This window comes from Gavialis gangeticus, unplaced genomic scaffold, assembly GCF_001723915.1.
Source record: "Gavialis gangeticus isolate Ggan-Ray unplaced genomic scaffold, GavGan_comp1, whole genome shotgun sequence".
In the NCBI taxonomy this organism is placed as follows: domain Eukaryota; kingdom Metazoa; phylum Chordata; order Crocodylia; family Gavialidae; genus Gavialis; species Gavialis gangeticus.
Window position 1 is genome coordinate 53551806 of NW_017729029.1, and position 12285 is coordinate 53564090.

Sequence of the window (12285 nt, forward strand, 5' to 3'; positions counted from 1 at the left end):
CAGGTGCCACGCCTCCCAACTAGATGGAACGGACTTCACAGATTCTTACACTTCTCACTGTACTTTTGGATTCGTAGAACGTGAAATCCATTTGATTCTGCATAGGAGATTACAGTATTACTGGTATTAACTCTACAAGAGTTAATACAATAGGCACTTTTTATAAGGAAGCATATTTCCAAGTTGGCAGGGGATAAAAGTCAATAAGAAATCACCAAATTATTCAGCTTTTATACCTCAATTTTTCCAGATAAGTATTGGGTAAAATCACTTTTTGTTCTTACTTTATCACTCAGCTGTTTGCACTCCATTTATATCTTGAAGAATATGTTGAATGTGCAATGCCAAGAACGGTTTGTTGTATTCTTTGCATTCAGAATGTTTAGAATGGTGAAGAATGCTCATGGGAAATTACAAAATAGGGTTATATGAACAAAAAAACTTGTTCAGTCGTTTCTGTAAAATCCATATTGCCCAGCTATGACAGAAGATCTACAATGTGCAAAGAACTCCCACAGTGTAATGCACGCAGGTAAACCCCTGCATCCATGGAGAGGGATTTCAGCTGTTTCAGGGTCCACCTGAGCATAATAGTGTAGGATTTGTTGCTTAAGTTTACACAGGTTGACATTTCAGTATAGGGCCCACCACACTATGGAGTTAGGGATCCCAAAAAGAATCATGGGGAAGAAGTCCTGGGACTATTACAAGACTACTGGATATAAGGATATGTGGATGCAGTGGCCCTACCTCCTCTTTACACCAGACATCTGCTTGTAACGAATTGTCTGGAGTCTCTGTTGTGTTGTAGCTACAGCATCTACCTGTATGTTGTACAGTGAGGTTTCTCTCAGTCCTTGCATGCGCACAGCCTCAGTAGTCAAGCTTTGGGTAGCAGGATCAATTTATTTCTCAGAAGGCCTGTAGATACCATGGTGATGAGTATTATATAAAAGCCTAAACTGAGATAGATGAGTGGATGAGCCAGAAACAAGGAATGTAACTTTCAAGCAATTTACTACAAGAACAGTTGTCCCCCTTCTTTACCGCCCTCCATATAACAGATTCCAGGCTTTGCATCTGAGCAGGTTTAATTTCTGCATTGTGGTTTGTCTAACGGGTCTATTTAAAGCCTTTTTTTGTTGCAATGGTTGCGGTTGAAGTAAACAGACAACTTTCTCATCTCCATAAACCTTTGGATTTTTACTGCTTTTAAAATCCTATTTTGTTTCTGCCTTCATGATTCACCATTTATTACTACTGCATAGCTTATTTAGCTGCGGGAAGAGATATTGTGTCTGTTAGAAGGAATAATCCCTGCAATAGCAATTTGCAGACAAACTTAATAGAATTCTTTGGATATGATAATATTAAGCAAAGACCATCTAGAAGTACCAGAAGAATTAATTCCTCATGCCTCCCTCAAAATAGGTGGAGGAACTCTGGATATTTCTTAATTAAGACACCCTGCTGGCTTTTTGGTGATAAGGAAATTAGTATGCGGCATGTTACATCTGCTTCACCCTGTTCTGAATTTGATTTCCAATAGCTTTTCTGTGATATCAGGATAAAGTTAGCCTCTCAATCCTACGTGTCACATATTGCAGTTCTCAACTTGAATTGAAATGAGAATAAAACAAGTATTTATTGTACCTATAAAAACCCTGGGTTGTATGTGGATTAAATAGGGTTCTGGGTGGAGCAGTCTGTGAGACCAGGGGTCTAAGATTTTTATGTGGGCAAATACGCACTCAGGTGAAGCACTTTGTTATATAACAACCCCAACTTTCCAATGTGGGATTTCTCTTTTTTTCCAGCTGGATGCATTTCCCCGGATCACAAGTTGATGATGTAAGCATGAAAATCCAACTGCAGCCCTTTGGAAAAAGAGGCTCCTCTCTTCTTCTTCCTCCACGATTTACATTTCTTTCTTTCATGGCATTTTGAGCCACCAGGGTCATCTCTGATGTACCTATTTATTAGGTGATTTGTCTTGCAGCCTATTTCCTTTTGGGCAGGGCCGGTCCAACGGTAATTGGCACCCAAGGCAAACTGTGTATCTCAACACTCCCACCACTTCCAATATAGAGGAAAATAAGAAGTCTAGAATTAACTTTTATGTGCATGAATAGTGCCTACCCCCAGTGGCTGGGGGGCACGGCAAGCTCCCACAGGTGGTGGCAGTGCCGTCAGCAGCATGAGCTTGTGGGCAGTAAGCGGGGAGCTCCTGCAGGTAGCCACAGCGCTGTTGATGGGGGGGGGGTGGCAAGCGCTGACTGGCAGTCGACGGCGGCCAGCAACAATTGCCAACTGAAAGTGTCGGTGGCGGGGGGGGGGGGGGGTGGCAAGTGGTGACCACCCACGGGTGCCTCTGGCAATGTTGGCGGTGCCTTTTTGCAGGGGGTGCACATGCACCCCCTATGCATTGCCAAAGTTTGCATGTACTTATTTGATTTTTGAAATGAACAATAAAAAAAAAATGTATTATTTCACCCTTTTCATATTCTTGATGAAATCTTAAACGCGACAGATGAAATCTAGGGTGCTTGAGATTTTAAAAAAGCATGGTTGGAAGAGAGAAGGAAGGTGTAAGAAACTAGTGTCACGAGCTGTAAGATGATCTAGGACTAGGGGTTCATCTCTTAGGATGACACTGCCAGCGGTATGCTCTTGTCGTAAGTCTGCTTAAGAGTTGGAAAGGCCGGAGTCGTGACTCTAGTGATCTTTCCTCCGAGATCTTTTCAGAGGTCTTTCTGCCCTTACCAAACCCAAGGTCTTAGAGCAAGGTGGAGCTGTGGGCATCCAGGGCTGCTCTTCAGAAAGACCCGCCTGTTATTTTGTTCCGTGTATAATTCTTCCAAATTTTGGCTACTTCCTAGTTCGCCTAAGGGCCGGACCCGCCCTGCTGTCGGGTCTGAAACGCTGCACACGTGTGTCGGGCAGTCTGTCACCTGAGCCGACCCGGCAGGCAAAACGCAAGCCTGCTCCCGCAACCGCCTCACAGCATGGCACCAACGACCCCCACCTCGCTGCACCTCCCCGACTGGAGACCGGAAGACACGCGCGAAGCAGCCCGGCCCCGCCCCCCGCCCGAAGCTCCGCCCCGCTCCCGCCGCCATCATGCCGAAGGTGGTGTCGCGCTCCGTGGTCTGCTCCGACACCCGCGACCGCGAGGAGTACGACGATGGCGAGAAGCCGCTGCACGTCTACTACTGCCTGTGCGGGCAGATGGTGCTGGTGCTGGGTGAGCGGCCGGAGGGGCGGCGGGGCCGGGCCGGGGCCCTCAGCGAGAGCGGGGTCGACGCCAGCCCTGGGGCCTGCAGCACCGCGTGAGGCCGCGCCGCCCCACTGCTGCGGCAGGCCAGGCTCTTTGGTAGAGGTGATCTCTGGTTAGACCGGCTGAGGAGTTGGGGGGATCTTGCTATAAGCAGAGACAGGGCACACGTGCAAAGTCGGCTCGCGTGACAAAAAGGACTTTCCGGCTGTGACAGCCTGCTGTGAAGTTTGTGCTTTCAGCGTTTCTAACGGGCTTTTGCTGGAACGTGTGGCAGGGCCCTCACTTTCTGGTGACTGCCAAGCTGCGCTGTCGTTTTTACGGTGTGATGATTGCTTTGGCTGGCCTACATTTATTGCACAGTTCACCCGTTAATTGCCTGATATGCATAATATATGGTGGGGGCCAAAGGCACACAGCAGTGCTGAGGATTAATGGTGTTAAGGGTTTTTACCACTTTTGGCACCTAGTGCTTGTGTTGGGACCCTTTCTTTTCTCCTCTCTGAGCAGATCCCTTCCTGATGCTGTCTTGTGGTGAATCCAGCTGCTTCTTTCTAGCCCATTGATGCTGTCTGGCTAAAGGGGATGGGCAAGAGGGATGCTGTTGTGGGGTTCCAGGCATGTTTCAGTAGCTCGACTTGGCTCTGGTTAGTAAACTGCTAAATACTTAACTCGCCAGGAGACAGTGGAGAAACCTCATGGAGTAATGTCACTGTTCTGATTATTCTGATGGGTGCAAATGTGTGGCAATGTTTGGTCTTCATAAAGACGAGAAAATGGCCTTCTAACCACTAGAATATTGTCCCTGTCAATGAAGATGAAACTACAACCATCTCCATCCTTTCTTCTGCAGACTGTCAACTGGAGAAGCTGCCCATGCGGCCCAGAGACAGAGCGCGAGTGATTGACGCAGCCAAACATGCCCATAAATTCTGTAACACAGAGGAAGAGGAGAACGTTTATCTCAGACGGTACGGGGCCCTCTTTTCCTCTTTTGGCACCCTTGACCATTTGTGTGATTGTGTGATGCTGCCACTGTTCAGGCTTCAAACTGATAGATGAAAATAATTTTTCTGACCTAGGAATTTATCACTGGTAGATCTGAGGCAGCAACTGTCACAGGATCAGGTGCTGTTCGTATAGAGGCAGGTAATTTAGGCCCAAGTTTGAGATATCTCACACATAGAAGGGAGCATGCCAGAGAAATTCTAAATCTCTCCCGCTTTGCAGATGGACAAATTAATTTCTCATCAGCAGATTAGTATACTGAAAAACACAGCTCTAGTCCGTGCTTTGTGACTAGAACAAAAACAGACATGAAACAAACCTCACACCTATTCCCTTTTTCCTGAAAGTGTGCTTGCAGAGAATAAACTGTAAATGACTTTAATAATCTTTTGGTTATTGCAGTATAGAACTGATAGATTAAAGGATAGCATAGGCGGACCTTATGCTTTGTTTTAATTTCCTCTGGGATTCCAATAAATTGCTTATTCTAGTAAACGTGACTGGATTTAGTTTTGGTTTTGAATGATGTGGGAATACCGATATTAAAACATCTTCTGCTGTGACTCTACTGTGCTGTAGATTGAGACATTTCTTACGGCAAAGAATTTAGTTAGAAAGAAGAGCGAGACAAAACCAGACAACACTGGCTACCTACTGGGATGGGTGGTTGCCAACTGCCAGTCGACACTCTCCCCCCCTCTTCTCCCCACTGCTGTCAGTGCTGCTGCTGCCTGTGGGAGCTCGCCGTGCCCCACCAGCCTGCAGGGGCACACAGCATTCATGCCAGACAAGTAGATCTCTTGTCTTCCTCTTTCACAGTAGTGGTGAAGTCAAGATAGCAAGTTTTTCTTGAAGAAAATATATTGAATAGGTTTTTAAGGGAGGAGACAGAAGGTATCTTTTCCTTGGTCATAACACTGCTTCCCTAGTCTACATCTTTGTATTGTTCATTCTCTCTCACTTCAGTGACACCCCGTTAACCATTCTTTCCCAGTCCCATGTGTGCCTGGTATAGAGTCCAGACTGAAGAAACTGTATATCACCTCACCCTTTTATGACTACAGATCTGCTAATAGGGAGGCAAAAAGGCAAACAAAGCTGAAACCCCTTATCTGGCTGCACGTCTGGCCTCCTTTCTGTTTGCTCTGTGGATTTCTAATGCACTCCTCTCTTTCGTATTTACAGACGTGTCAGATGCCTTCCCATTTCCGTAAACATTTTCTCTCTTTCTTCCCCAGACCAGAAGGTATTGAGCGGCAATACAGGAAGAAGTGTGGAAAGTAAGTGACTTCAGAGCAAAAGTTATCAGTACAGTATGGAGAGATCTGAATGTGTATGGTTGTTTGGTATTTGTTTATTGCTTTCCATTGTTGGCTCCATTGCTTAGAAATAATGTTTTTCTTCCTCTAACACATAGTAGGGGTATTAACATTTTGTAACCTTCATCTATGTGCAGTAGTCAGGGTCGTAGTGCGAAGACTGGACTCTTTCAGTGTTCTGGGGTATCATGCCTTTACTGCACTTTTAAATCTTGCTTTATTAATTTGGTAACACTGAACAGGAGGGTGTGGGTCATGTGATAGGAGGGGAAACAAAAACAGTATTCTAAAATGGTCTCAGCCTCAACCTGTGACCCTTCAAGTATTGAGTTTTTTTTTTCTAATGCTTGGTATAGATTTAATATCCTTAGGTTGATGGTTTCATAGTTGATAGGGTCGGAAGGGACCTGAGCAGATCATCGAGTCCGACCCCCTGCCATGGGCAGGAAAGAGTACTGGGGTCAAATGACCCTGGCAAGGTGTCTATCTAGCCTCCTTTTGAAGACCCCCAGGGTAGGAGCGAGCACTACTTCCCTTGGAAGTTGGTTCCAGATCCTAGCTGCCCTGACTGTGAAGTAGTGCCTCCTGATATCTAGCCTGAATCTACTCTCCGTCAACTTATGGCCTTTATTCCTTGTTACTCCGAGTAGTGCTCAGGGGAACAGGGACTCTCCCATTGCCTGCTCATCTCCCTTGGCCAGTTTATAGACGGCCACCAGATCCCCTCTCAGCCTTCTCTTGTGAAGGCTGAACAGGTGCAGGTCTCGTAGCTTCTTGTAGGGCCTGCCCTGCTGCCTCCTGATCCTGCAAGTGGCCCTCCTCTGGACCCTCTCCATGCTGTCTACATCCCTCCTGAAGTGCGGCGCTTAGAACTGGACGCAGTACTCCAGCTGCGGCCTGGCCAGTGCTGCATAGAGGGGGAGGATCACCTCCTTGGACCTGCTCATGGTGCATCTGTGGATGCAGGACAAGGTGCAGTTGGCCTTCCTGACTGCGTCCCTGCATCGGCGGCCCATGTTCATCTTGGAGTCTATAATGACTCCAAGATCCTTTTCTACCTCTGTGCTGACGAGAAGGGAGTATTATTTACTTGGTTATTTACTTGAAGATCATTTTTGTCCTGTATAGCACACAGGTTAATTGGCTACATGGTCAGTTGACTGGTTTACAGTGCAGGATGTTTTTGAAAGCATCTAATCAGGAGGAAAAGACTTCTGTTTTCTCACGAGTATGTGCACTGCTGTTTTCAGGTGTGGACTGCTGCTCTTTTACCAGCACCAGCAGAAGAATGCCCCAGTTACTTTCATCGTTGATGGAGCCGTTGTCAAGTTTGGCCAGGGCTTTGGGAAAACAAACATATATACTCAGAAACAGGAGCCGCCCAAAAAGGTAATTTGGCTTTGAATTACAAAGTTAACTGTGTCTTTCAAAGGGGTGCAGGTGGACCTAGTAAGTCTTTTCCATCTCTGATGCATAGTTTGGGCTTGTGCTCAGTCACTGATGGTCCCTTGTGGTTGTTTGGAAAAGTGGAATTGACTGCAGTAAGTCTTCCTTGGCAGAGGTTTTTAAAGCACAGAAACTTTGAAACTGGAGGAGAGAAAGAGGAGTAGGGAGGACTCCCAGCATCTCTCAGAACATTGGTTTAAATCACCAAGCGCTTCAGACTGGTTTATGTTTGAATTTTATTTTCCCTCTTCAGCCAGCTGTGTTAAACACTGCTTCAAAGCTTTGGGGTCATTGTTGATACAAATACATGCTGAGCTAAAGTAACACCTTTTTTGTTTCCCCTAGGTGATGATGACGAAACGGACCAAAGACATGGGGAAGTTCAGTTCAGTCACTGTTTCCACCATTGATGAAGAGGAGGAGGAGATTGAGGCGGTGAGTTTCCTTTGTCCTGCCAGTGCTGGCAAGTGGTGTCCTGTTGGGGCACTGAATGCAGCTTCTCCAAAGGTTTCCTGGTTGAATGGCAATACATTCAGAATGCTCGTTTATCTATTTAGGCATTTACTCTGTGCTCTTCACTGTGGTATCCGGCTACCTGTACATCACTGGATCCAATAGGAATTCTGCTCTGGGCTCTTACATCCTACTGGTATTAGTGAGGGGTATCTGTTATATTCCGGGATAGGCTAAAGGAAAAAAAAATCCTTTATGCTATTTTTACATACTCTGCTCTACTGAGTTAGTATGCAGGAGTTGTTCTCTCAACTCAGCTTGTATATTCTTTGACTTACCTTCCCTCTGTGCTTTCCAGAGCTGTGTCTTTGCTGCACAGTTACCCTGGACTATGGTCTGGGTGTTACCCCTAAACCTGTTTCTGTCCATACAGGAAAAACCTCCAACCCTATCAGGCAGTTTAAGCCTGAGTTAGGAGACATATCTCTTGTTTCATTTCAGGCTGGGTTGGCAGCCCATCCATTGTGAAATAAGAAGACAGGCTAATTAAGTCAGGTTGCTCTTGCTTCTCTGGTTGGTTCTGTCTTCTCATTGCACCTAGACTGTACTTTTTCCTCCCTGTTGCTGTGTATTTGGGGTCAAAACCTCTGGAGCATTTGAACAGAGGTGCCAACTTCCTTCCAGGCTACCAGGTTGCCAGGTGCTGACACCAGCCTTTGGGAAAAGCTGTGGTGTGTAAGCAGTAAGATCCATAATTTGGGGAAAGGTACCCAAATTGACACTTTCATATTTAATGGACAGGAAAGAAGTGAAAAGACAGAGTAATTGGTCAGGCAGGCTATGAGTCACATTGCCATATGCAAGCTGGATTCCTAGATATTCTCATGCAGAGTTTTGGCTGTTAGATGCTGTTTGCTTTTGCTGTCAGAACTGGCTGCCTTCGTAATGAATAGCTTCACTTTCGCCGTCACATCAACTCCATGCTGAATGAGAACGGCCATTCTGCAGGTGAAGTCAGAAGGAGGGCAAGTTTAACCTGTCACTGAGGGACATGGGATATGACAGCAGAAATCTAGCTCAGGTGCTGGGATGGTTCTGCACAATAGATGCAGTTTGAGGGTCTAGAGGTTGTTGACACTGCAGTGTGGAATAGAGGGACCTTGGTAGCATTAGTTCAGCTCCTAGCAGCAGCCCAGCTATGTCTAAGTAGACCTCTGCACAGGCTATGCTACCCTGCTGCAAAACAAGCAGAAGTATACCTCTGCCTGAGAGAGGCTGTGCAGGGGGCCTGTTCCACCCATGCTAGGGTATCTTGTGCTGTGCTATTTTGGGCTTGCTCTGCAGTGACTTCATTCATTTCCCCCCTTCCTTGTCATTCTCCTCCTTTTGTTTGCCTGTTGCAATCCAATTGATTGACTGAAATGAACAAGGCGATTGCTAGCCTGCTTTTCAACAACAGAATACTTGAGCCTAGAAGACCTTCCTCTGAATGGTGATGCTAATAAAAGGGATTTTGTTCATTGTACACATCTTCCCTTGCCCTTTCCTGATGGCATTTTGCCAGCTGGAAAATGATTACAGGCTGTAATGATGATGATGGCAAAGGTAACCATATGTCTTGGATTGGCTGGGGCAGTCCTGGATTTCAGAGGATCATCTCAGGGTGGGGATGCAGAGTGGCAGGAACTGTGAAATAGGAAACCTTGCCAACACTAACTGTTACTTCACAGGTGTTCGTGAAGTAAAGAACACTGGGTCATTACCTGACCATTGACTCCCTCAGCCTGGGGGAATAGCAGGCTTTCACATTGTCCCATCTAGTCACCCTAGATCCAACCTTTTTGAATTGGATCATGAACTTTTTATGACCCAGGGCTGGATCAGGAACTTTTTATCACCCAGTGGGCTGGCGAGCCATATTCAAAGATCTCATGGGAAGCGGTATCACATCACATTTTGATACCCCCACCCCCCGAAATGAAAGTACAGCATTTACTTTCGTTTCCTGTTGCAGCACCTCAGGTCTCAGAAAACAGCTTGGAGGGCTGCATGTTGGACAAGCCTGCCCTAGATAAAGCTAAAGCTGGCCCAGTGACTTGAATTCTCATTCCTACTTCCTGTTCTAAGCCATTATCACTAAGCATATTGAGAAGCAGGCATGGTGCAATCTAGAGGTGATGATGAGACAGCTTTGAGGTAAATAGACTGCTCCAACTTTCATCTGAACCTAATGTGCATAAAATGATTTTTTCCAGCCAGGAGAACTTATACCACCCCCCAGCTCTCCTGTACAATACGAATTTTCGTTTCTTTCTGGGAAAAATTTTACAATCTTTGCATTCTCCTGTGCCTGAGGAAGGGAATGTGTGCCCGAAAGCTTGAAAATAAAGATTTTTTTGCAACTGTTTAGCTGGTCTAATAAAAGATATCTCCTCTACCACACTGACTCTAGAGGTGACTGCATTTCAGGGCAGGCAGAGTCATCATTGTGTAGGTGTCTGTTGATCTGCGTCTCCAGGAGCACTGTGTAATTGAACAATATTATCACTAGCACAGTGGGACACTATAGGGGATCATTGTACAGGTTCAGGCTGAAGGTAAGGAATATTCTAGTTGTTATTGATCTGGAAGGTGATCCTGTGTGTCTCATTTACCACCTGAATTAGTCAGTGCACCACTAGACCACAGACTGACAGGATGCTGTATGGTTTTCAGAGAGAAATTGCAGACTCGTACGCACAGAATGCTAAAGTGATTGAGAAGCAGCTGGAGCGGAAAGGCATGAGCAAGAGGAGGCTGCAGGAGCTGGTGAGTCTCTTGTTTTCAGTGCGTTGTCATTGTGACAGTGCATTCTTTGTGGTGTGAATCCCTGTGCTAATGGTAAGCCTAAGCAGTATATGTTAAAACCTCATTGTGGGTGTTCAGGCATCCTGGCTTAGTTTTACGTGCACCTTGCAGTTTTAGGGAGAGAACTGGCTTAAGCTTAACAGACCAAACTATTTCCTTTTGTCTGACATAAGTGTAGAACATGTTGTGCCCTCAAGCCTACCAAACCCACGCTCTAGCATGGACCGTTGGAGGTATTGCATGTCCTAGACCTAGAGAAGGACCTGCCACTGAGGTAACTTTGTTGCTAATCCTGGAAATGTTGTCCTAGGAATCAACAGCAAGAACATTGCAAGTGATCTTGCCAGTGCAGGATATAAGGTGTGAAGTGGTCTCATGTCTAAGTAGCACTAGATCATCCAGGATTTCAAAGACTTTAACCTGCACTTGGCTGTGCACCCAGAAGCAGAGGTAGACAATGGAGAGACTGGAGAAAAAGTTTTCCACTTTGCAGAGAAGGCAGGTGGTTGCATTCATCACTAGCCATGTGCAGAATAGAGAATTGTACCTCGGTGAAGCACTGGAGGGAAAAATGACCCATGTTGACGTTGGCCTTGTCTAGAGTCTTTATTCTGTCCTAATTGCTTTTAATCAGGCTGAGCTGGAAGCCAAGAAAGCCAAGATGAAGGGAACCCTAATTGATAACCAGTTCAAATAAGAAAAAACCTCCTCTTGTCACCACTTGGGCAGCTGCCCATTTAGAGGGGCAGAACAACCACCTACCAGAGACTTCAATCAACCCTGCAGAAGCAAAGCATATGCATAGAAGAGCTGTACATTGAAGTTGACTTGGGGGATGGTGCTATCTCAGCTCTTGGCTGTATTTTCATTTAAGGTGGTGTAACGTAACAAAGGACTTCCAGGACTTTCTGCAAATCTCATTTCTGTGTACACTCAGGCGTTTTGTCTCTAACACCCTGACATTTATGGTAATGTCTGTTTCAGGGGAAAGCCCTCCCCCAGCTGTATGTGGGGATCCATGCACTTTTAAGTACGCACCAATCTTTTGATGTTTCCAGATGTAAATATATTTTAGACACATAAATAAAGCAAAAACCTAATTATACAGAAAATAAAACCTTACAGAAGTAAGTCATGTCCCTCTAATTAAAAAAAAACAAAAACAAATCTGTCGAAATATAAGCAAGCTAGAGTAGCAATGAGCTATATGGATTTCTATAGTATTGTTACAGACCAGGTATCTTCACAGAACAGACCTCATCAGGTGGACAATAAAACTCCAAAGAGAAGAAGTATGTTTCTGGAAGTCTCTGGCCAAATCTTTATTAGGATACTAAAAGTGTTTAGAAATGTTTGCTGCATAAGTCTGGCAGGAGTTGCAGGGCACACATGGCTTGTAGTTTCTCAAACTGCGGACCTGCTTTTTAAATTGGAGAAAAAGTGATGGTCAAAAAGTTCCTTAAATGTACCTGTGGCAGCACAGCTGTATTATAGGTGTATCAAACAGAAGTTCAACCTTAAACTGCTGAAAACAAAACCCAACCGTAACAAACACCACAGACAGTTTCTTTAACAAAGTGGTACCTCAACTAAGTGCCAAATGAACCATTTTAATTCCAATGATAGGGTTGAGGTGATGGTCCAAGAGGTACATGAAAGTCTCTCAGGCAAGAAGCCTGTGGAAGAGTACTGTGATACCCAAAAGCATACCTTTATCTATAGCAGCCATCCAGTTGATCCAATAAAAGACGGCACCTACAAGAATTCTTGCCTTTTCATTTGGATTTGACGTCCATCTTTATTGTTTGAGAACTCATTGCCCAAAATAACTGGATTCATACATCAGATTAAGTGGGTGGGGAAAAGTCTGCTTAGAATTTAATTACTATTTAATATTTTGTACAAGACAAATGTTAAGACCCCATCTATACAGTGTAC

The 12285-nt window shown here is 45.2% G+C and overlaps 1 protein-coding gene across 1 annotated transcript; it reads left to right on the forward strand.

The window, feature by feature from the left end:
* The first annotated feature begins 3085 nt into the window (after positions 1–3085).
* Positions 3086–11642, forward strand: CUNHXorf56 (chromosome unknown CXorf56 homolog). The gene is made up of 7 exons (XM_019521616.1): positions 3086–3244; positions 4128–4245; positions 5521–5562; positions 6852–6990; positions 7393–7482; positions 10216–10308; positions 10982–11642. The coding sequence occupies exons 1-7, from the start codon at positions 3121–3123 to the stop codon at positions 11042–11044; spliced, it is 669 nt and encodes a 222-aa protein (XP_019377161.1). The 5' UTR covers positions 3086–3120; the 3' UTR covers positions 11045–11642.
* Positions 11643–12285: the final 643 nt, after the last annotated feature.